The sequence below is a fragment of the Coenobita brevimanus genome, chromosome 72 (assembly GCF_032717465.1).
Source record: "Coenobita brevimanus isolate Jiangsu-jjx chromosome 72, ASM3271746v2, whole genome shotgun sequence".
NCBI classification, from domain to species: Eukaryota; Metazoa; Arthropoda; class Malacostraca; order Decapoda; family Coenobitidae; genus Coenobita; species Coenobita brevimanus.
In genome coordinates, this window is record NC_137025.1 from 13,686,226 (window position 1) to 13,713,088 (window position 26,863).

Here is a 26,863-nt window from a genome sequence, read left to right on the forward strand (position 1 = left end):
TATAAGGTAAATACCATAGTTCTTCTTTTATTAGCAATAATGCAAAACCATGCTTCACTACAAAATGCATCAAATTTTAATTACACAAGACAACAAGTAACTCTACTGATAAAAACAATCCCTTACAGCTGCCACACACACAATTTTATTTACTATGCCAACTCTTTCACTCAGATGGCATTTTTTTTTTCCTTGCTATATCCATATTATTTATTTAGCTTACAAGACTTTATCCAACTGAAGAGACAGATATTGCCTTCATTCATGTTTTCATTACCTGGGTGTCTCCTATGCTAAATAAAAATGTCTAGTAATCACATGAATATATAGACAACATCTCTCCAGGTTAAATGTTGCAGCTTATCCTGCTCTTGCTGACAAACAAAAAAAAAAAAAAAAAAAAAAATACCACTATGGGCAAAACACTTTGTGAAAATAACTCCCGTGCTTATAGCATCAAGCTGGTTATTATCATATTGCAGGTTCAAATCTTGGCCTATTATAGAGATACTGGGATTTAATTTGTGTTGTAACTAACTTTAGTGCTCATCCATAATCCCAGCAACCCCTCAAAACACACTGTTCATGTTCCTAACAGACTATGCAATATGAAATTCCTCTACCTCAAGACGTGCTGTGGAAAAATAGTGCACGCAGGCAGCGTGATCCACGCATACCACCTCCACAAAGGTATCTAGAACTCATATTAGGTGGTCCCACAACACCAAGGTATGTTGACCAGAGACCAAACTGCATATAGATAAAACAACTTGTATTAAAGGTCTTTGTGGTTTTAAACTAAACATGATGAGAGTGAATTTGAATGTATGATCTTCAGAAGTCTCTGGCATATCTGGCCTTTGTCCAAAAGTACTAGGCACAAGTCCAAATATTAATCCCTATACCCAAGCTGTAGCATAATCCTGTGCATGTTATATTGCAAGAACGGGGGAAAGGAATCGAAAGATGAGAAAGAATATGGTATACTGTGATTATACACATTAATATTCCAGTACTAATGGGTAGTGAGGGTAGGTAATATATTACAGGAAGAAACACTGGAAAATACAAGTTATACTGTGCCTTGTACTTAGAGCATACATTAACCCACTTACATTGATGCAGAGATTTATTTCAACTAAAGACAGACAATTTCATTTAGTTATGGGGAAACCCCTCTACTCCTGAAGGATTTTCAGTGAGTGTGGGGTGGAATGCTTGCTGGAAGCCCACAACCAAGTGAGCCATACTTGTGGGTGAGGCACACATGGGGTGGAGAATGAGGTGCAGCTACTCCCGTACCTGCACCACCAGATTACCTTTGGCACCGGTGGAATGTATGATGTCGTTGTGGGCCTCCCTGGCCTGTTGGTACCAGTACACATCATCATTATCATTATCAGTAGCAGCAGCAGCAGGAACAGCAACATTATCATTATCATAACCTCTTTTCCCCACCTCTGAATGAAATGAGGTGGGGTCCAGAAAACAAGGAAAGACAATGTGCAAAGGAGAGAAAACTATCAACACCATGACCAATAAAATGCACGACACTCATTCACATACCACTCAAGCCCTCAGAATCCTAGCTCAACCTCAGTCCTTCCAACAGTCAAGTCTCGTTCTACAACATTTCATTATGTGATGGACTGCAAAAACGATAATTAAGAAGTTGGACCGTTTTTTGGAATACTGATAAAAACATGAGTATGAATGCTCTGGGACCTGCGGCAAGGCGTGCAGCCACTTTACACGGTCCTTCACCTTTGAAGTGCTCACTATATGGAGAGCATTGAAGTCGCCTGGTTCACAATTTTTTTTTTTTTTCTCTCTGTGTGTGCCTTTCCCCTCTTGCCAACATTTTTGCTAGAATATAATCTGCAACGGCCACCTCCAAGAATCTCATGTGGACGTGGTGACACAAGCAAGCCAATAGTCAGCTGTCTGAGCCAATATGGCCTTTCAGTATTTACATTTGCAGTGATCATCTATCCACTTTGCGGATGAAAGGCCATTGAAACACCATTACTACCACCAAATAACATTGCAAGTGCATAACAAACAGTGCAATATCAAGTGGTATTAACTTTTTTTTTTTTTTGCATGAAATGCTGAAACTTGTGACTTGGAAATCATGTCTACCATGCATACATAGCCTCCCAGTCAGCTAATGAAAGGGCCCGCCACTCAGCTGACTGAGCCATGATGGCAGCCTAGTGTTTACATTCACTGTGATCATCATCCTTTCGTTCCATTTTGTGCATGAAAGGCCACTAAAATACCATTGCTATGCAAAATAAAAATGTAAGTGCATAACAAAGAGTGCAGTATGCAATATTTAGCAGGTGATAACTTTTTGTATGTGAAATACTGAAACTTGTGACTAGGAAATCATGTTCAGCAAGGATGCTACCCCTAGTGGAAAGCCTACTGAGAGGTGCCGAGGCCAAGCCTGAATAGGTAGGCTTTTTTAGATTTTAAGTTTCGTGGTCAAGGGAGCCGTCTCCCCACTGAACCCATGTTATATGAACCTCACTACACAAAAAATCATTATGCAGCAGGTTTTCACTTGACATAACCCCATCAAATAGTAAGTCGTGACTATGTTTGTGTGTGTGTGTGTGTGTGGTCAAGATACTTATTGACAAATTTGTAATAACAGATGTACAGTATATGTTACAATGATGTGCTTTCCTCTCCTTTCTCTCATAAAACATTCAACTATCTCTTAATACCATACCAGTGCGAGGTACGTGGTGAAAACCATCATCCACTCACTTGATGTAGAACTACCTCTTTCTTCCTTAGGAGCCACTTCCCTGGGTAATGAGCCTAATGGTTTCCTGTAACCTAACTTTAACAATTCTGGGTGGTAACCATATAACCAAATAATAGGGTGATGTGATGGCTATTATAGTGCCCCTGTTAAATGGGTGGAAGAATGAAATGCAGTGTCCTTCCAGGAACCAAACCTCTACACTCTTCCCCACACTGTGTCACAGTGAGGCGCTGTCCACTGCACAAGGCAACCCTGTAGGGGTGACTGCCTGCCTGTGGCTGATGGGTCTAATAGCTCAGACAGACCACGGTTGATCTACTACTACTACTACTACTACTATTATAGTATCAGCTATGCCATATAACAACATGTAGGCTCAGGAAAATGACATTACACAATAAGTCTGTCCATCATCAGTATCAATGTTATAACAGATAAAACAAACATGATGAATACTGTGCAGAAGGCCTGTGTTAAAAACCTCAGGCAATGCTGGATAGAATACAAAATAATTCTAATTAAAACTACATATGATGATGTATAAAACTACATTATTATACATTACTATACAAAAATGTAAAAATATACTTCTAACAGCTAAGAAGCTGGCAGGCTAAGGAACCATATTACATCAACAAAGAAGAAATTACTAGTCAGGTTATGAATGAATGAGGAGTCACTGAAACATCAGAGATCAATAAACAACATCTGAACTGTTGATTATATGGTAGTTACTACACAAAAGCCTAGTACTGTATTGATGAATGTAGTACAGAATATACAGTACCCTATATATAGTCAGAAAGCATACTAAGTACTGTAAATTAATGCAGGGGCGAGTGAAGGAGTTACAGTTGCAGACATAAATATTTATTCACTTCATTCAATTAAATAGAAAAATAGTGACCAATTATTTCAAAACCAGATAATGCAAGTTTTAGACCTTAGCAAACTTTTCAGAATCTTGTGCAGGGGTTTCATGACTTTTCATCTAAAATGTGGGGCAATATTTTTATATGCAACTGTATAACATACAGGTACTCAAAAAAGGTGCGCAAGTGACTGAACACTACAGAAAGACAGAAACTGACCTGGCTGAGGGTGTAGACCTTATCTATGACTGGTGAGATCCAACCAGCCTTAATGCCCTCATCCACTTTAGTTCCCATCTCTTCCCACTCACTCTGTAAATTATCAGTGAACTATGTATTCATCACTGTGACACTATACACAAGCACAAAAACATACGAAAAACATGAGTGACAGAAATAACACTAAGTTGTAATTATGAAATACACTGAAATTAATTGCAAAAATTATAATATGCAGGTGTGGATTCAGCTTTTACCCAGACATCTGATTTATTAATACTTACCCCTCTCAATTTGGTGAAGCTACTTCAAAATCTTCCTTATATCCACAGATTAAGCTCATTTTCTTTCATGGGGTTCAGTCTCTTACATCACTTGAAGTATGCAGTACTTATATGTCTGTTATTTTCTTCACTGTCCCTACAAAACTTGTGTCCAAGTTTCCATACCTGTAAATGAACTTATAACATTCTGTATCATATAAGATATGAAAGCATGTCCCAGTTCAATTACTGAGATGTCTTTCTTAGGCTGCTGGCTGTCAGAATAAAATTATCTATCTATCTATCTATTTATAACTAAGTGGTAGGTGGGGGTGCTCACCATCCACCCACTTAAAGAAGTGCTGCTCTCGAGTAACTGCCTTTTCCTCTCTTCCTTCTATCCTCTTGTCTTTCTTGCCTTTATTCTTTCCTCTCCCTTCTGTCTACAGGTGACTCTACACTGACCGACAAGCCAAATGGTTTCCTGTACACCAGAAAACCATTTACTATGCTGGGTGGTAACCATATAACCAAATTATGGTGCCTAGTGATTTAGTGGTTAATTAAGGTGCTCCAATCGGATTGAGCCAGTTGGTTTATATCCACGTACAATGCCACTCAGGGATGAGTGAGACTGGTCACTCTCACCTTAAATGTCAGTACCAACTTGCCTAGCCCCGGGCTACTATGCTCCTCTTGAGGGAACACAGGGTTAGATGATGAATAAATGAAATTAAATATCTATCTACTGTATCTATCTACACAACTTCCTCCCTTCCTAAAACCTCCCTGTTTTTCTACAACTAATTCCTCTGTTAATTTCCTAACTCTTATCAGTAAGTGTCCTACCACATACTTTTCCTATTACACTAAGAAGACAAATGCCCCTGTGATAACCACACACTTCTTTTTCCCTTTTTCCTTTGTACAGGGGAATAATTATACCTGACTTCCAATCCTCCAAAACTCTATCTTCCTCCCAGGTCAAGCTGCGCACCTTCCATATCCATTCTACTACCATTTCTCCCCCATGCTTCGGCAATTGGCCACACACTCCATTAATTCTCGGGCTTTCCCCATTCTGACTTTCTTCACTGCTTCCACTACTTCCATCCTACTGATCTCTTCCTCCCTTCTCACCTCCCTCCTTCTCCCAGTCATTCCCTGGCCACTTATACTAGCATTACTTTCATTCTTTATGTTTAACAATTCCTTAACCCTTACACCGCGGGCTTGTTTTGCTTTGACTTGCGGCTCCCGCGGGCATATTCGCGCTCCGACAGACTCTCTAAAAATATTTACCAAAAATCAGTTATTAGTCCTAGAATATTAAAATCAAATATACTTATGGCACATACCTTCAGCTTTCTTCTTGGGTGTTTGTTGAGCCTTCGTCGAGTACCGTAGGACTTGTGGAGACCTTTGAAGTTGGGTAACGAAGTCTCCACTTTACACTTCCCGACAACTCGTAATATGATTACCACAGCCTGATATTATCACTAGAAACACTAATCTATGATTCTCAAATAATTTTGGAATCCATACTCCCCAAAAAAAACACTGTGAAAGCAATGAAAATTACGAGGGTGTATGACCATCCCAATTCCGATTGTTCGCCGCTAGTGTTGCCTATTATTCATAAAAACACTCACAGTTTATATTTCTGTTACTATATAACACTTATATATATCTACAGTCTTTATCCATAAGTTTCCTTCAGTAATAGTAGTTTATTGTCACTGTAGGGATTCAATTTCTTTCAGTAAAATATGTAGCATTCACTTTCTCGTCCTGTATACTAGCATTGAGAGTGAATGTCACTTTCACCTTCACTCTCATAACTCATAGTATTCATACATGCTAGAGTGAAACTTTCACTTTCATTACTCCTAGTATATATACTCATATTCTTATAATACCACTCATTTACATTTCTATTTACATTCTCTACTTTATTTACATTATTTACATTTCTATTTTATTTACACTGTGTTATGCACTGTCACTTGAAATAACTAAGAAAACTATTTTCCACTGTTCACTTATATTTACATTCATTGCTTTCTTGCTGTTTACACATTATTTACTTTATTTACAATTCCACTTGCACTGTTTTACTCAATAAAAAGATCATAGTCACTCTTTATCAATTGTCAGCCCCTTACCTCTTTCCACACGAGGTTTAGTAGGGGGTAAAGGTCACAGGGCCCTTTGCATGGGGCTGTAAAGCGACGGAAGTTAGCAGGAGCAAATCAGACATACTCCCACTTTCAAAGACGACAGTGAACTGATAGTGGTGGCCTCCTGCCGCCTGGCTAGGGTAGGTCCAATACTACCAACTTCAGCCCTATGAGACCTGCTAATATATAGCAATGAAATGACTGGCAGGAAACCAAGACAATACATAACAAATTAGGTAGTTCCAGGTGAATGTAAATATCACTTAGGCTTCTCCCTTCCCTACTTATACGTATATTTATTACGAAAATAGATTATACAGCATATTTCAAGGGGAAATAAACAGCGAAAATTAGCGAACGAGTGCACGTGAGGTGTTGTCAGGTAATAATTAGCCAATTCCAGGTGTATGGCACTATCACTTACCTTATTTCTTTTTTGTATATATTATTTGGTATAAGAATAGGGCATAGGGCTTATTTCAATGGATGTAATCAGTGAAAAATTCCAGGGAAGATTTACTTAGCGTAGAATACAGTGTGGTGGCCTGCAATAATTAGGTAGTTCCAGGTAAATGTAAATATCACTTAGGCTTCTCCCTTCCTTTCTTATATATATTTTTATTACGAAAATAGATTATACGGCATATTTCAATGGGAAATAAACAGCGAAAATTTGCGAACGAGTGCACGTGAGGTGTTGTCAGGTGATAATTAGCCAATTCTAGGTGTATGGCACTCTCACTTACCTTATTTCTTTCTTGTATATACTATTTGGTATAAGAATAGGGCATAGGGCTTATTTCAATGGATGTAATCAGTGAAAAATTCCAGGGAAGATTTACTTAGCGTTGCACGTCCGGGCAGGCGAGAGGATAGGGTAATGAAGGGGAGGTAGGGAGGGGAGTCAAGAACGGGGAGAAATGGCTAAATTGTCAACAATGGATGGGAGTACAGATGAGATTAGGAGTGCTGACTAGTGTTGGACAATGGCAGTACTGATAGATGATACAAGCCACCATTTCAAAGCCCGGGCGAATTCAAAATAACACAGAATCACAAAAGTGTCGCCCCGTGGTATGATCCCTTGCTCCCAAGCGTCACGAAAGTGACGCCCCACGGTTAAGGGGTTAAAATGTTCTCTCCAATGGCTCACTCTTTCTCCCTTCTCCACTAGCAATCTACCATTTTTATCTTTCACTCCCCTACTAACTTCTTTATCACCCTGTCTAACACTCTTTACCTCCTTCCAGAACATTTTCTTACATTCCCTCCACTTCACACTCAAATTCCTTCCAAATTCCTCATCCACACTTGTCTTTCTCTTACTAATCTTTTCACCTCTCTCTTCCTCTCGATATATAACTCTCTCTTCCATCTCTCAACTTCATCCATGCCTCTGCTTCCCACTGACTCACTATAAGCTTTCTTCTTTTGCACCACAGACTCTCACGTCTTCATTCCACCATGCTGTTCCTTGCACCCCCTTTAGTCTTCTCTTCACCCCACACACCACCTCACATGCTGCACAGATTTCTTCTGTGAATATCTTGCACACACCTTCCACCTCTCCCATCCATCCATCCATTTTCCAGTCCTACACTGCCCCATGAGGAGAATAGGAGCCAGGGGCTAGGAAAGTTGGTCCTGACATTTAAAATGAGAATGACCAGCCTCACTCATCCCTGAGTGGCATTACATGAGCAATAAACCCCAACCACCTCTTAGATATAAACCTTTACCAACTGAAACTGATTGCAGTGCCATAATTACTGGTACCCACTAAACCACCAGGTGCCAAAATTTGGTTACATGGTTACCACCCAGCATAGTAAATGGTTACCACTTGGCTTGTCACTCAGTGTAGAGTCACCCAAAGGCAGAAGGAAGAGGAAAGAATGAGGGAAAGAAAGACAGAAGAGGGAGTGTAAAGTCATCCGTAGGCAGAAAGACGTGGAAATAATGAAGGAAAAAAAGACAGAAAAGGATGGAAGGAAAGAAGGATGGAGGAGAGAAAAGGGCAGACACCCGAGAGCAGCACTATATCGACATATTTACCCAATCGCTCCTCCACTTCTCACTTAGATTCTTCCTTTTTTCCATCCTCTTGCAACCTTTCTACCCTCACTGTATGGACTACTTCCTCCTGTCCTTCTCTCCCTCTATTTCTTCATCACATTTGTACTTTGACTTTTAGCACCTCAAGTGGTGGTCATAAAGTCCCCTCCATCAACCTCTCTATGCTCTTGTATCCATTACATACCTTCTCATTCTCTCATCCACACACACATAATCAACCATTCCCTTCCATTCATTCAGTTCACTACACACCCTTCCCACCACTCGCCACTCATACCTGAGGATCATTTTGTGCCTAAAGTAAAGAGGGTATTGGCTATCACCAACCCTCTCCCTGCACAAATGTCAACTAGAACATTGCCATTCTCATCCACTTCTGCAGGAACAACCCACTCACCAACTACTCCATCCACCTTCACATTCCCTACTTTTCCTTTCATACCTCCAATCAAATGCACTCTCTCTTTCCTCTGAAACTTTTCCATGCACGCTTCAACCATCGTCCACTCACTTGATGAAGTGCTGCCTACTTCTTCCTTCATCTTCATCATTTTTTTTCTGTGTCTGCCCTCCTCTCGCACTATTTCTCCCACCTCTCCTGTCACTTTCTATTACTCTTCCTTTTCAGGTTGCTTTACATTGAGTGACAAGCCTGATGGTTTCCTGTAAGCCAATAAATCATTTACAATGCTGGGTGGTAACCATATAACCAACCAACATGTTCTCTACGTGTGAACGAGTGGGTCAGCAGAGGGTTAGTGCCCCTCCCTGTAAAACCTCTAATTCAAAAACAAACAGCCTTCTCTTACAGAATTATGGCATCTGGCTATAGATAGATACAGTGGAATCTCCTAAATCACACAATTCTAAATAACAGATTCGTAATACTGTACATGGCAACATCATGTAAGTTTGCAACTTCACTAAATCGTGGAAATGACATGAAATTCGCAGATGCAGTCATCAAAAGTAACACTTTTCTGATGCCTCGTGTAATATATGCCACCATTACCTCAAGTCCACGCATTATGCTGGGCATAAACCAATCTCAGTCAAGCATGGCAATTACTAAACCAATCATATTCAAGCATAGCACTTCCTATAGGCCAATTACAGCACTTCCTTCCCAGGCCAAGCATGAAGGCTGTTACTGTTTGCAGGTCACCAGTTTGATGTAGGTTTGGGGACAAGGACAATTTTTGCGAGATAACAGACCCATAAATAAATTTCCCCATAAGACTAGTCATTTCTAAATAGCAGAATTCTCAAATTGTGGCATGTGCCCAGTCTCATAAGACCGTAATTTAGGAGATTCCACTGTATATATATACAGTATACCGTAAATGAAGATAAGTCTCTCTCATTCTGACGGCTCTCTCTTAACTCGCCGTGTCCCATTGACGTACATAGGCACCCGAATGCTTTGTCACTGTGACTCCCATTGACGTTTATAAACACGCCGCAATTGCAAGGTCCGTCATTTGCACATTTTCAAATTTCGCGTGTGATTTTTGGTACGCATACATGGGACACCTTCCTCTACCCAAGGCCAGGCGGGGACTATGCCTTACCCTGCGTGACCTCCCCCCACCCCCCCCGCACGCCACTGTCTCGGCAACTCACCTGTTACCAGTGACCTGGCCAGTAAATACATTTCACGCCACGGTACGAAATTCAAAGCCAGAGTGATTCCAGAATTGATGATAATGTGGAGGACAAAGTTCACGTAGAGTTACAGGAAGAAACAGTCAGAAGTGATGATCAGGTAATGTCGCCAAAAAATGTGCGATATGTTGATGTGTTTGGTAAACGAAACACTTATATCGCCTATATTACTGTGTGAAAACCAATATACTCTTGTAGTACATATAAATTCGTACCAAATAAATAAATATCTACCTATTATGAGTGGTTTGGAACAGTTACCCCTCCCACAACAAGCATTTTCTCTGGAGCCAGGCCCCATAGAAAACACAGCCAGGTGAGGGTATTGTCACCTATACTGGAATTTTTAAGCTCAAGTGAGTGATTTCTCTATAAATTTTCGATGTTTCTCATAAAAAGCAGAGGTTTTAGCCAAAAAATAAAAATTTGAAAATCTGCTGGGATTCGGGGAAGCAGGGGTGCAGCCAAAAATATAATTCGGGAGGGGGGGGGCCACAATGACTAACCTAGCCGCCCCCCACGCACTTAAGGACACACTGCACTATACATATTCCGTAGTTAAGAGTTCCAATAAGTTGCCTGTAGCCATTTATGATGTAAAATTTCACTGAGAAATATGCTTTTCATAATCATGAAAGGCTTTGTCCACCTCTTGCATCGTAAAAGGTACAGTTCCTGCTAATAAAACAGGTCCACCAATAGTATACTGCCAAAAATCATCATCAGTATACAGTATATCATCACAAACTGGCCAGTTGCATTTCTCAGTTCTTCTCCTTTCCAAAAATTTCACTGTACAACTCTTTTTCCCTACTTTTAACACTATACCAATATACATTTTTTTTTTGGCACAATCCACATCACAGTATTTTCTCTCTTTAGGGCATGCATGCAACCTATCTATCTATCTATCTATTGCCAGACGCCTCAATCCCGTTTGGGGTGGCCACAAACAAATCGCCTCCAAGTCGCCCTGTCCCCCGCCATTTCACTACCCTGCTCCCAACTCACACCCCCCTCTCTCATATACCTCTCCACCCCATCCCTCCATCTCATCCTCGGTCTCCCCCTCCCTCTTCCACCCTCCACCTCACTCACATACACTCTCTTCGTCAGTCTTTCACCCTCCATCCTCTCCACATGGCCAAACCACCTCAGTGTGTTCCTCATAACGCTTCCTATCACATCCACATCAACACCACAACGCTCCTTTATATCCTCATTGCCAGCCTGTCTCTCCACGTGACTCCACAGGCTCCTCTTAAATAACTCATTTCCACTGCTCTCACTCTTGACTTGTGTCCTTCCAATAATGTCCAAGCTTCACTTCCGTACGTTAGAGTTGGTATCACAATACTGTCATGTAGTAACTTTTTTACTTCCATGCTCACTTCCCTGTTTTCTTATCACTGCTTTCAAGGAACCAGCAACCTTTCTTCCCTGCTGTACCCTTTCGAGCACTTCCACCCTCCAAACCTCCATCCTTACTCATCACACTACCCAAATACTTAAACGTACTCACATTTTCCAATTCCTCACCATCCAACCTCGCTATACATTCACTGACTTCACCTCTCTCAAAGACCATCACTTTACTCTTCCCTACATTCACCTTTAGGTTCCGGTTCTTACACACTCTCTCAAACTCATCCACCAAGCCTTGCAGCTCCCCCTTCATCTTCACTCAACAACACAGTATCATCTGCAAACAACAGTACAGGGAGTTTCCAAACACTATCCTCTCTCACCAGGGCCACTCCAACATCCACTACCCTACCTTGTACCTCTTTTATTACCCCCATCCATGTACAGATTGAACAGCCATGGAGACATGACACATCCCTGTTTCAAACCAACTTTCAAAGAGAAAAATTCACTTAGTTCACCATCCACACGCACTGCAGCCTTCGCACCATCGTACATACTCTTCACAGCATTCAACAACTTCCCATCTACTCCATATATTCTTAACACTTTCCACAATCCTTGTCTATCCACCCTGTCATATGCTTTCTCCAAATCCATGAAAGCCGCATACAACTTCTTTCCCTTCTCTAGAAACTTTTCCACTAAAGATCTAAGAATGAATATCTGATCTACACAACCTCTTCCCTTCCTAAAGCCTCCTGTTCTTCTCCAACTAATTTCTCTGTTCTTTCTCTAACTCTGTCTATAAGTATCCTACCATACACTTTTCCTATTATACTAAGAAGACAAATGCCCCTATGATTACCACACACTTCTTTTCCCTTTCCTTTGTACAAGGGAATAACTATACCTGACTTCCAATCCTCCGGGACTCTACCTTCCTCCCAGGCCAATCTGCACATCTTCCACATCCATTCTACCACTATCTCTCCCTCATGCTTCAGCATCTCACCACACACTCCATCAATTCCTGGGGCTTTCCCCAATTTAACTTTCTTCATTGTTTCCACAACCTCTATCCTACTGATTTCTTCCTGTCTTCTCACCTCCCTCCTTCTCCCAGCCATTCCCCAGCCACTTATACTCGCATTACTTCCATCCTCTACGTTCAACAATTCTTTAAAGTGTTCTCTCCATCTGCTCACTTTTTCTCCCTTCTCCACTAGTAATCTACCATGTTTATCTTTCACTCCCCTGCTAACTTCACTTCCACCCTGTCTTACTCTTTTCACTTCTCTCCAGAACATTTTCTTACAGTCCCTCCACTTTACACTCAAATTCCTTCCAAATTCCTCATCCACTCTCTTCTTACTCTCTCTTACTAATCTTTTCACCTCTCTCTTCCTTTCCACATATAACTCTCTCTTCCGCCTCTCAACTTCTTCCACCCCCCTATTTCTCATCCATTCATTGTATGCTTTCTTCTTTTGTGCCACAGCCTGTTTCACCTCTTCAGTCCACCACGCTGTTCCTTGCACCCCCCTCCGTCTTCTCTTCCTTCCACACACCACATCACATGCTGCACATATTTCTTCTGTAAATATCTTACACACACCTTCCACGTCTCCCATCTGCTCCAATTCATATTTGCCCAATCGTTCCTCCACTTCTCTCTTATACTCTGCCTTTTTCTCATCCTCTGATGAAAAATATCTACTTGTTGACACCCAAAACCACCATAAATACAGCAAACTATAATATACAGTAGTAAATAATGCATGAAAAGGGTTTTTCCTTGTGAAAATCACAAGTGAAATTGTTGTCCCAACTCACCCTGGGTAAAAACAAAATGGTGGGCGAGTCGGGACAATTGTTTATTAATCCTTCAGCACTGCTCTGCTGTAAAAATGCATTTTCTGGATTAATCACAAAAAACTACAACAATTGAAGAGTTCACCCACTAAAAAGTAGACCTTTAGCTCTAAAACTGACTGCGATAGAGGAAAATCGGCAAAATATGTGTATTTTCAAAAATGAAATTCTACAAAGGTCATACTGTAATTGTGGTAGGTGGTGGCGACCATCATCCACTCACTTGATGTAGTGCTGTCTACTTCTTCCTTAGCCTTTATCATTCTTTTTCTGTGCCTTCTATCCTCTCTTCCTATTTCTCCCATCTTTCCTGTCACTTTCTATTGTTTTCCTTTACAGGTGGCTTTACATTGAGTGACAAGCCAAATGGTTTCCTGTAAGCCAAGAAACCATTTACAACGCTGGGTGGTAACCATATAACCAAACCATACGTGCTCCCTATGTGTCAACAAGTGGGTTGGTGGAGGGTTAGTACCCCTCCCCGTAAAAAAAATAACTCAAAGTCAAATGGCCACCCCTTGCGGGATTATCGCGTCTGGCTATAGATAGATAGATAGATAGATCATACTGTAATGTTACCCTTTCATATTTGTACATTTTTCATGTATTATTCGTGGTTCTACAGAAAACTAATATTAACAACATTTGTAAAGTTGGGGCAGGGCTAATGAATGGGCACCATAAAATGGAAATGTCTTGACATTTGGCATTGCAGTGCCCACTGTTCCAACTCACCCCATGTCCCACACTGTCCCAACTCACACACTCATCCCTAATGTCTATGAAAATCCACCGTCTGTTAAATACTTCACTTTGTTCACTGATGATTAGTTTACTTCAGTGATGGCTGCCACACAGGGCACAGGTAGCTAAAGCCTGAAATAGATCACAAGGAAAATCATATGCAATCATTGGCTTCCAGTTTCTGCGTCCACCTACACTTATGTAGGGCTCATGGCATGACATTATAATTTGTTATTATTACTGGCAGAAATTATGTCCTCTACAAAGTAATGCATTTGCAAAACATAAACTGACCTTTTAGAACTTGAACTCATGAAGTGCAATATACTTGATTGCTCCAGCTGCTTCCGTTTCATAATACAGTTAGACCTCACTATAATGGACTAACTGGGGCCCAAACCATTCCGAAAAATGTGACATCCTGACTTCCTCCTGCTAATCCAGACTTTTTTCGACATATCAGACATTAGTCCAGATTGCATGAACGTTTTTTAAACTGTTTAGACTACCATTGCAGTACTGTACCGTGTTATAACTTCACTACATTAATCAAATGGTATAATATATACAGTATAATAATACTGTACTGTACACTGATAAACATGTCTTTTACTTACATTATTGTGGTGAACATTGCTGAAGTGGCTTTATCGGACTTTTTCCGATATATAGGAATTTAGCCCAGTAGCTCCTCGAGTCCAATAAAAGCGAATTCCGGTCTATTGAAGGCAGTTATATCGAAGTTTTACTGTAAAGTGATCCAGGGAAACCAACGGAATATGTCTTTTCACTTCTTGTCACAGTACAATGTGCAAGTAGCGTAATTAGCAAGTTGTATTGACTGGTCACTGGTGCTACATGATATGATGAGAGTTGACAGATGACTGATGGCACAGGAGGGTGATGAGCGAGTGACACTCAGCTGATGGCCGGTAAACGTTGCCATGATAGTTTTTCTTGCCAATTCTGCCACATGTAGGCCTACATGCCCACAGGTACTCATAACTAGTTAATTACATAAACCTATAAGTAACGGAGTTTCCCGTTTTGAAGATAATGTGTTATAAGGTACATAAAAAACAATTGAAAATTTTGCAGAGTGGCACAAGTTTCTTGCTTCCTTTCCTGCCTCCTCTCCTCACCCATCCGGGCACCAACAGCTCCCCGTGCATAAATTCGAATATCTGTCTCGCACCTAAAGTAAAGTAAGTCTTAAAAAGAATACAATATGTGTATACAAGAATTTTTACTCAGAATTGCATATTTTTTCAGTTCTCCAAATAAGTGACACACTGAGTATTACACCCTGGATTAAACAAGTATTCGACATTTAAGATTCGCAGTCTATTCTTGAACACGTGTAGAAATTTTGGGGGGGGGCCCCTAGGCCTCTGTGGTCCCCCCCTGGCTGCAGCACGGGGGGGAAGGTCATTGGTAAAAAATCTGCCAGGACGGAGCAGGTTAAATTATATACAATCACTGGGCAGGGGCAAATTTAACATACAGAAATACTGTAATCCTAATTTCCTATGCAACTGTTTGAATCATCAAAAAAAAAGTTACCAAAACAAATATAGTACTTATGATTTGTAATAAGTTCATCTGATTCACAAGTCAGGGTGACTCTGAAAAGGGATTTAATGAAGAAGATACAGTTCTGACTATTACCAGTGTGGAAGTGGCGAGAGCAACACCCATCACACAGGTTTCACTTCCCATCAAGTCACGTGGGTTAATGGTCACCGTACCTCTTGATCCCACCACCTGAGGAATGTAACAGGTCGTCATCATCATCATCATCATCATCATCATTGTCATCAACATCATCATCATCATCTTCATCACCATCATAACAACCTGGTGCAAGCCTCACCACAGTGCGTCCATGTGATTTCATGAGGGGCAAGTCAACACCAAGGTTGACATTGGCCAGCATCTCAAGGATGACATCAAATTTGTCCCCAGCAGTCAGGGAGTCAAGGTAGCCTCGCTGGCGGTGATTTAACACAGAGTCTGCCCCAGCCTGCTTCACCAGCTTCAGCCCTGCCTCTGTTCCGGCCGTGCCCACCACCTCAAGGCCTGCACGTTAAATCACAGATAGGCTTGTGATTAATTCCCTGTCATAAGTGGATTTGTATTTGTGGGAATGACAAGCAGCGTGCAGAATCCTTCCACATCTCTTGTCCTTTTTTCAAAAACAAATTGAAATTGTGACACGAATTGATTACAAAGGTAAGTCTGCTTTCAAATCCCTCACCAGAATATCATATCAGTTCCCAGGAGCCAAGATGTCAAGCTAGGGCAAGTCGTGGTTCAAAATGCAGTCCACCTCAACTTGCTTCACTAGCTTTGGTCCCGCTCTTGTTCTGGTCAGGAATACCTCCAGACATACAGTACAACCTGTCCTCGTTATAACGATGAGATGCATTTGGGAAAACCCATCGTTAAGCCAGGGTATCGTTAGATGGGGACTTTATAAGACAGAAAGGATTGGGATGCGTTGGAAAGCCTTGGGATCCCACCCCAACCAAGTCCAAAACCCACCCAAATGAGTCCAAAAACAAGTTTCTAGCTCACCTAAACCCCTAAACAACTTTAAAACATGCTAAACTAAGCCTAAAAGCAGTCTATAACTCACCTACACCCAATAATAAAATCTGGAAATCATAAAAAAAAAAAAGTCCAGAAAAAAATTGAGCCAGGCAGACGAAGTCGAAGGTCATTATTTTTGTACGAAATGTATCTGTGTATGTATGTCTGTGTCGAAAACTCAAATCTCAGAACGTATTGATTGTAAAAGGAAAAGTTGTTAATAAAAGTTGTTCAGAGTCACAGAGAGACGAAAATGAGGGTCATTATTTTTGTACGAAATGTATCCGTGTCTGTGCTGAATACTCATACCTCAGAAAGTACTGACTGTAGAAGGAAAAATTATTAATAAAAGTTGTTTAGCATCACAACTTCAGCTCACATGTCATTCAACCAGCATTGGGAGTCATCTATGATGGACACAAAATAGTCAAGTTTTCATCTAACAGTATTATTACAGTCTAACTGGCTCACCGATGATGGGTAGTCTTGACAAACTTAGTAAACTGTACCCCAAAATGAGTGTTCACCCCAACTATGACTAAAACCCATCAATCTAAGTCTAAAAACACTTTATAAATCAACCTAAACACAAAATTCATATTTAATCATCATTATCATCATCCAGATCTCCTTTCCCACCCTGGTGCAGGGTGAGGAGTAGCAATGTCCAGACAGCCCAAATCTGCCCAGTCCAATGGGTCACATTTCCATTCACTCATCATTCAAGACCCCAGAATCCTGAGTCTATCTGATAAGCCAAAAACATTCACCACATTCCGTAGCTTCACATAAATGGATCCCATAGAGTCAATTCAAGTTTAAAATATCACCAAAATCGGTTAAAAAGAGACTAATGGATAAATACCCATCGGATAACCAGCGACTGGCCATCAACAGGCAAGGAAGGGTGTTAATTTTTTTACATCACTATGGCAAGGTATCGTACAGCAACTGATCATACAATGAGGTATGGATGTATACCATCACAGCCATACCACACAGTACTGTATTCAACATCTGAGGCCATATTCTTGTGTGCACAGCTGATGGGCTATGGGTCCCAGATCCCTATGCCTGGACTTGGGACTGTGCGAGTGGTTGGGGCCTATGGTCTGTCTCTCTCCATTATATTTACTGATAATGACAAAAAAGAAAGAGAATCAAAGCAAGCCTGAGGAAACTAAATCACCCAAGGGGATCAGAGTGGCATCATGGAATGTGGGAAGTCTGAGGGGTAGAGTGGGGAAAGTAGTTGAGGCACTGAGCAGGAGGTGGGTGGATCTTGGATGTGTGCAAGAAGTCAGATATAGAGGAGGATCAGCCAGTATGATTGCTAGGAGAGTCTGTCGTTAAAAGTTATTTTTTGGAAGGGTGGAGCAGATGGATGTGGTGGTGTGGGTGTGTTAATTAAGGAGAAATGGATGGAATATGTCATAAATGTGATGACAGTAAGTGATAGGATAACAGTAGTGACAATTTTGTTCGGTGGGATAACGTTTTCATTTATATCGGTGTATGTTCCACAGGCTGGCTTGGATGAGGCAGAAAATGACTGATTCTGGGCTGACTTAATAGGTGTAGTAAGTGGTATAGGAATGATGAGATTGCAGTTTTGGGAGGGGACTTAAATGGCCATGTAGATGAAGCAGCTCAAGGATATGAAGGAGTACATCGGAGATATGCATATGGTACAAGAAATGAGGAAGGGGAAAGGATACTTCAGTTTGGGGAGGCAATGAACATGATTGTGTATAACCCAATTTTAGGAAAAGAGAGAAAAGGTTTATTACATACGAGTCTGGGGGAAATAGCAGCCAGATAGACTATTTCTTGGTCAGGATGGCTGGTAGGAGAATAGCAAAGGATGTTAAACTTATGGAGCAAGGAGTGTGTGTTGCAACACAAGTTATTTATATGTAACATGGCGCTTAAGGAGCGGGTGATGATAAAGAGGACCTATGCACCTAGGAGGAAAATATGGAAGCTGAAAAACCAAGCAGTAAGAGATGCCTTCTATACCAAGATGAGCAGAGTGGTGGCAGAACAGGGAGCAATTGACAAACGTGTTAATGAACAATACAGAGCTCTCAAGAACAGCCTCCTGAGAGATACTGATTCAGTGTGTGGGTGGACAAGGGGCCCACCATGACATAAAGTAGCTTGGTGTAGAGACGAGAGTGTAGAAACTGCAGTTAAGGAGAAAAGAAGTCTTTTGGGGGAATGGAAAAAGGGTGGTAAAAAAGAGCAATTCTTGGCTGCCAAGCACAGGGCTAGAAATGATGCTTACAGGGCAAAGTCTGAGTCTCAGGGACTTTTACTTGATAACCTGAATAGTGTGGAAAGGAAGAATATGATGTTTAAGATGGCAAATCAGATTAAGAAGGGAAACAGGGATATCATAGGTGAGCAATGTGTAATGATGAAGGAACGGTAGTGGTGAATAGTGGGGATATTAAAGACGCCTGGAGAAAGCATTATAACTGGCTGTTGAATGAGAAGTTTGATTGGGACAGAGAAGGTCTGGAGTCAGCAGAACCAGTGACTGGCCCTTGGCCTTTGATCGACGCTACTCTTGTGAGCAGGGCAATAGGCAAGATGCACGTGGGGAAGGCAACAGGTGCGTCTGGGTTGACTGCTGAAATGCTGAGACCCTCTTGAGATATAGGAGTGAGGTTAAGCACTGACTTGATAAATAGGATTATATATGAGTGTGTTGTCCCATATGATTGGTTGAAGAGTGTAATTGTAAATGTGTACAGAGGAAGGGTGATGCCCTGGAAAGAGGAAATTATACAGGCAAAAAGCTTTTAGACCAGATGATAAAGGTAATGGAGAGAGTTCTAGAAGGTATGATTAGAGAAAGAGTGAGTACTGATGAGATGCAATTTGGGTTTTATGCCATGCAAAGGGAACACTGATGCCATATTCACTGTTTGACAACTTCAGGAAAATGATATAGGAAAACTCTGAACTTTGTTTTTGTTGATTTGGAGATGGCCTTTGACAGAGTCCCTAGAGAGGTGGTGAAGTGAGCCATAAGAAAGCTTGGGATCGATGAGTGGCAGGCTAGGGTGGTTATGGCTATTTATGTTGGTGCTCGCACCCAGGTAAGGGTGAATGGAGAGTTGAGTGTTGAGTTTTCTGTGAATGGTGGTGTGCATTAGGGGTCAGTCTTGAGCCCCTTGTTGTTTACTATGATACCTGAAGCCCTTTCACGTGACTTCAGAATTGGACTCCCGTGGGAGATGTTGTATGCTGATGATTTGGTGTTGACTGCAGAGAATGAAAAGGAGGCAGAGGAAAGACTTAGGAAGTGGAGAGATGGTATGGGGCACAAGGGCTTAAGAGTAAATGCAGATCAAACAAAAGTGATGGTATCTATGGTTGGTGGCAGTACTGTCAAAAGAAGAAGGGGAGTGGCCATGTGTGATTTGCCACAAGGGCATGGGAAGTTATTCCATTTTGTGCAGTGTTTGTGATACATGGGTGCATAAGAGATGTAGTGGTATTAGATGCAGACTGCGAAATAATGCTTATTTCATGCGTGCAATGTGCTGGGGAGAGCATATGGAGATTGTCAGGCATGAATGGACTGATCTTGCTGGTGAGTCTCTTGAGTGTGTGGAAGAGTCCTCTTATTTGGGAGACATGATATGTGCTGGAGGTGGGGCTAGAACTAGCTCTGTGGCCAGAGTGAGGAGTGATTGGAAGAAGTTCAGGGAGCTGTTGTCTCTCCTGACACTGAGAGGGCTCTCCCTCCATGCTATGGGATCTTTGTATGCAGCTTGTGTTAGGAGAGTAATGCTGTAAGGCAGTAAGCCCTGGGCAGTAAAGGAAGAGGATATATGCAGGCTCAAACGTACAGAAATGACAATGATCAGGTGGATGTGCAATGCGTCCCTGAATGCGAGGCCTGGGGGGACTAGGTTTACAATGGAAGAGTTGAGAGATAGGATGGGATTGGAGTGTATTGGTGTGACAAGGAGAGGTAGACTGAGATGGTTTGGACTTGTGGAGACGATGGGGAATGATGCAGAAAGTGAGAAGTGGAAACATTAGGGGTAGGGCTGCGGGAGGTAGATCTAAAAAAGACCTCGGACGAGGTTGTTGAGTGTGACTTCAGGGAGAAAGGACTGAATAGGGGAGCTGCCAGGGATAAAGCAGCATGGAGAGTTGCCATTTGACCACTGCCAATGAATGAAAGCAGTTTGGAGCCTTTAAAAACGAAATGAAACAGACAGCTTTCCAACACATATTCTTTAGCACTTTATTTTGCATATTTCACATTCATTATTTTGTAAACTGCAAGCCCTAGTTATATATAATCCTCTTAATATTCTTTTTGCCATGAAGTTCACAGTAAAGTTGAGAAAAATAACCAACCTGAGTTACAATGCTACCTCTTAACCTGATCTGTATATGTTTAATGAAGACTGGAACTATTCTCATGGCAGCCGTGAGAATAGTTCCAGCCCATACAAAACAAGGTTACTCTGTAGCCTTTTTCTTTATGCAATTGCTCTGAAACCTCGTAGAATTTGTCACGAAGTGCCCCTTGACCACTGTACCAAATTTGGTTCATCTTGGAAAAACTTTAATTGTCCAGTTTCCCTAAATTTACACTTCCAGGAGAATGGATGTTAGTGGAAATTTTGGAACACATACCTCATTTATAAAAATGAAATGCCAAGAACTCAGGCCCTGAGCTGTCGACGCTAAGCGTCACTCGGTATGCCTCCACCAAGACTTGTGCATGGACTCGCCATACAACCTCCATGACAGGGTTCATTGTGGGTTGAAATGGGACTATATATATTAAGATGACTCCATATGACCTTGACTTTTGACCCCTTGACATTGCTGACCTAAACAGTTCATCATCCCTTCATACTGTATCACCGACAAAGGTTTGGTTAAAATATGTCATGGGATTCAGGAGATACTGCACCTGCAAACCATGTCGACCCCATATGACCTTGACCTTTCATCCTTTGACTTTGCTGAGCTATGAAGTTCTTCATCTCTTCCTACTGTATCGCTGGCGAAAGTTTGGTTAAAGTCTGTTGAGGGGTTCAGGAGACATCACACCAACAAGGATAAACTAAGCCAACTCCGTATGACCTTGACCTTTGGCCCCTTGAGCTAGCTCACCTGATCAGTTCATCATTTCCTCATACAGTACTGAATCACTGGCAAAGGTTTGGTGATAATCCATCGATGGGTTCGGAAGATATCGTACCCACAATAGTGCTACAGACGCAAGAACGCATACACACACAGATGGACTGATCAAGCACTCAATGCCTCCTCCACCATAGGTGGGCAGAGTTATAATGAATGCCTACACAATATGCCATTTATATCATTTTAATATGGGCACATTTGATAGAGCATTGTGGAGTGGATGTGGATGTGATAGGAGTTGGGAGAAACACACTGAGATGGTTTGGCCATGTGGAGAGGATGGAGAGTGAGAGACTGGCAAGGACAGTGTATGTGAGTGAGGTGGAGGGGGGGGGAGAGGGAAGGGGAAGCCAAGGATGAGATGGAGGGATGGAATGGAGAGGTATATAAGAGAGGGGGGGGGGTGAGCTGGGAGCAGGGCAGTGAAATGGCGGGTGACAGGGTGACATGGAGGCGATTTGTTTGTGGCCACCCCTTATGGGATTACAGCATTTCGCAATAAATAGATAGACAGATAGACATTTGACATAATCAACAGACATGAGAATCTTAACAGACCATATGGAGAAGTAAAGTGGCTAGGAAGAGATGTTTAAGTGATAAGAATAAACCCCAAAACCTCTATATTAAAAGGAACAACTAAACATATCACTCAGAATATTTAATTACGATAAATATATTTGTAATGTGCAGACAAATGGACAACTAACTCTATGATGAGTATGTGACAACACTACTCAAGTCCCTGAGTTCCAGGAGGGATTTAAGTTTGTTCGTCAACCAACATACTTCTGTGGCCTTAGAAAATAGCATCAAACAGATAATTTACAGGCCAAAATACACCATACAGAAAAAAGACTTGGTAAACAATGTGTAAGATAGCAAGAATTCTGAAGTTTCAAGACATTTTAAAGTTTGTGGGTCACTCATTACATACCTTAGAATTCTTAATAATTAAAAGAAAAAGAAATTTTACCAGGAGAAATAAAATTAAAATACATAAGCATTATATGATGAAAGTGTGAGCAACATATAAAAATTAAGAAAAAAAAAAATTACTGGGAGAAATATAATTTACACAAAAAAGTATTCTGTAACAAAAAAGTGAGAAATTATAAAAGGATCCAAGAAATCCATGACTAATTAAAAGCCTGCAAGTTATCATATAAATCCTTTAATTTTTAAAAACTGAATAAAAATTTTGATGAGATAAACACAGTACCACACAGAAGGATCAAGTGGCAAAGTCAGATATTATTGCATGAATCCTAGAATTCTGAGATACTAACTAAAAGGTATTCATTTAACTCTGTCATTTGGAACGAATGAATGGACACACATGATTGGCCAACACAGCTGGGTAAAAGTGGGGTGGTAGGGTTGGTGGGAGAGAGGTGGGATAGCAGTCAGTGTGACTATGAACCACAGGTCGAATGCTCACCACACCCGTGGTACCAACAGAGGGATTGAAGTCATTACCATTTTGTACCCACTGTTCACGGAGCTTCTAATGCCTTGTTGTACAGTATGGCAGTGACTGTCATAGGTACATTGCAATGTATGTACTATAAGGATGCAATAAAAAGCAAATAATGTACATTCTGAATGAACTGTGTGAAGCACCAGAGAACAGAGAACACTGTAGTCAAACTGATCAAGAACACCTCAATGTCTGCTGCCACACCTAGTATTGTACAGTATCAGCCAATCAGCAGCAACCTTCAGACTGTTTCTGGGCTCCTCATGACTGGCTTAAGTGAATGGGGTGTATCGTTTGTGACTGACACACCAACACCATAAACTGAACTTAACAATTATATCATGGAGAAACTACTATGAAACACTGTATATATACTATAAAGACAAGAGACTTAGGAATGAAAGTGTTAAGTAATCTTACAAAAATCCAAGAACTTCATAACAGATTATGATGCAATCTTACAAAAACTCATGAATTTCATGTCAGATTAAAGTTTGCTAGTTATAAACAATATCCCATAACCCTGCAATACCTAAAGTATTTTTCCAACATGGAAAAAAAAAAAATCTTGCTACTTTTTCTTGTTCCAAGTGTTGTAACCATGATATAAGTTCATGTAGTTTTCATCCGCTTCATATATTATAGATTATACTCATACCTAATGAAATCATCACCAATAATATATATATATATATATATATATATATACAGTATATAAATTTGGTTTTACGCCTGGTATCCCTGAAGGGCTAAGGTGTTGCCCCTGGGTAGAGGACTTTTGGACTGGAGCATGTAGCATTTTATGACCGGATGCCCTTCCTGATGTCTACCAATGACCCTTGGGTGGATTCGATCCTCCGACCCTTCGGTCAGAGCGGAGCGCTCTAACCCACTGAGCCATATATATATATATATATATATATATATATATATATATATATATATTAACATATATATATACATACAGTGCCCTAGCGTCCAGCACGGTAATATTGTCATGCATGGGTCACGTGTTGGACCAAAAACGTGTTGGACTAACAATAGAGCTTATGGGGAAAAATGAATTATGTCAGCAACCCTAGGAAAAGTCACCCTAAATACCTACCATATACCTATACATATATTGGTACTATTGTAATTAAAATAAATGGTACTGTGCTATGAATGATAACTAACCTTTTAGGATGGTGTTGGTGGGCTTCCTGGGAATGGAAGGTGGTATCCAAGGCTGTAGTTAGTCCTACTGGGTCCCCGGAGGATGGCTGCTGGCGTCACTAGCAGGTAATGGATGTTGCTCCTCCTCAACCTCCCTCATAAATCCTTCAAAATCAAACCTCCCTCATAAATCCTTCGAAATCACACTCAGAATCACTATCTTCGTCCACAGCCATGGAAGGTCCTGCTTCTGCCTGTCCTAGCCCTGTAATCCTCGGCAAAGTGCATGCTTCTCACACTGTTGCCAGAGCCCCGTCTCGTGACTGTGGAAAGTGATCGCCGTCGCTGACTCGGTAGAGAATACGGAGAAGCAACTTTGTTTATAAACTGGTATGCACGCCAATGAGAAGGGTTTCAAAACGAATGATATTTATTCTAAAATATTAATATGTATTCAGTGTCAGGCTAAATGTTCAATGCTGTAGTACGATACATTCTCTGTCGAGTCGCCTGGGTTTTGGTCACACTGTTTTCCCCATCGTACGCTCGGCAGGAATCCATCCAGATGAATTCCAAATGCCCGTGGCATCGTCGGCAATTTTACCACTTTACCGTTCTGATTTACCATCGTATCCTCGGCAAACCTGGTATGAAGTGCCGTGTGATAGCCTTCGGCTGCCAGGATCTTGTCTTGGTTTTTTATTATAGCCCTCATGTTGGCTTCATTCATGTCGTAGGCCTTGGCAATGTCAACTTTCCTCTCCCCTTTCTTCTTCCTCTCGATGCTTTCTAGCTTGGTGGCCTGAGGGAGGTGCCGACGCTTCTTGGGGTTCTCAGAAGGCTTCCTAGGCATCGTGAGCAGGGTAAAATGCAGTAACAAGGGCAGAAAATGCAGCAAGAAAAAAGCACCTTCCAATGCAATTATGCGACTGAGTGGCGCTGTGGCGGGAGAATTTTCGGATAGATTTCAGATTTTTGCGGTTAATCGAAATGAGAATGTTTTAGTAAAACTTACGGTTAATGGCATATGCCGGTTAAAAGAATTTCGGATAAAAGGGACTCCACTGTATATACTGTATATCTATCTATCTATTGTGAGACGCCTCAATCCTGTTTGGGGTGGCCACAAACAAATCACCTCCAATTCGCCCTGTCCCCCGCCATTTCACTGCCCTGCTCCCAACTCACACACCCCTCTCTCATATACCTCTCCACCCCATCCCTCCATCTCATCCTCGGCCTCCCCCTCCCTCTTCCCCCCTCCACCTCACTCACATACACTCTCTTCGTCAGTCTTTCACCCTCCATCCTCTCCACATGGCCAAACCACCTCATTGTGTTCCTCATAACGCTTCCTATCACATCCACATCCACATCACAACGCTCCTTTATATCCTCATTCGTCAGCCTGTCTCTCCATGTGACTCCACAGGCTCCTCTTAAATAATTCATTTCCACTGCTCTCACTCTTGACTTGTGTCCTTCCAACAATGATATATATATATATATATATATTTGTGGGTGACTCTACACTGAGTGACAAGACAAACGGTTTCCTGTGCACCAGGAAACCATTTACTACGCTCGGTGGTAACCATATAACCAAACTTTGGCGCCTGGTGGTTTAGTGGGTAATTATTGCACTCTAATCGGATTGAACCGGTGAAGGTTTATATCCAAGGGATGGTTGGGGTTGATTGCTCATGTAATGCCACTCAGGGATCAGTGAGGCTGGTCACTCTCATCTTAAATGTCAGGACCAACTGCTTAGCCCCGGGCTCCTACGCTCCTCATGGGGCAATGCAGGATTGGATGATGGATGGATGGATATATTTGTCGTAGGTGGGGGCGCTGACCATCCACTCACTTGTTGTAGTGCTGCTCTCGGGTGTCTGCCCTTTCCTCTCCTCCATCCTTCTTTCCATCCATCCTCTTCTGTCTCTCTTTCCTTCATTCTTTCCTCTTTCTTCTGCCTGCGGGTGACTTTGCACTCCCTCTTGTGTCTTTCCTTCTTTCATTCTTTCCTCTTCCTTCTTCCTGTGGGTGACTCTACAACGAGTGACAAGCCAAATGGTTTCCTGTACACCAGGAAACCATTTACTATGCTGGGTGGTAACCATATAACCAAATTTTGGCAGCTGGTGGTTTAGTGGGTAATAATGGTGCTCCAATAGGATTGAGCCGGTGAAGGTTTATATATAAGGGGTGGTTGGGGTTTATTGCTCACATAATGCCACTCAGGGATGAGTGAGGCTGGTCACTCTCATCTTAAATGCCAGGACCAACTTGCCTAGCCCCAGGCTCCTACGCTCCTCATGGGGCAACGTAGGATTAGATGATAGATGGATGGATATATATATATATATATATATATATATATATATATATATATATATATATATATATATATATAT

General features: G+C 41.4%; 1 protein-coding gene across 2 annotated transcripts in view; it reads right to left on the reverse strand.

Annotated features, from left to right (window-relative positions):
* Positions 1–1,134: 1,134 nt before the first annotated feature.
* The window catches only part of LOC145407264 (zeta-crystallin-like), a 72,388-nt gene continuing 46,659 nt past the window's right edge, over positions 1,135–26,863 (reverse strand). The window contains exons 6-9 of one of the 2 annotated variants that reach the window (XM_080278301.1): positions 15,912–16,117; positions 15,707–15,802; positions 3,871–3,963; positions 1,135–1,365 (exon numbers count right to left, since the gene is read on the reverse strand). In XM_080278301.1, coding sequence (XP_080134427.1) covers positions 1,291–1,365; positions 3,871–3,963; positions 15,707–15,802; positions 15,912–16,117 — 470 coding nt within the window. In that variant the 3' untranslated portion in view covers positions 1,135–1,290. The remainder of the gene's footprint in view (positions 1,366–3,870; positions 3,964–15,706; positions 15,803–15,911; positions 16,118–26,863) is intronic. The other variant, XM_080278302.1, reaches the window with a different exon arrangement.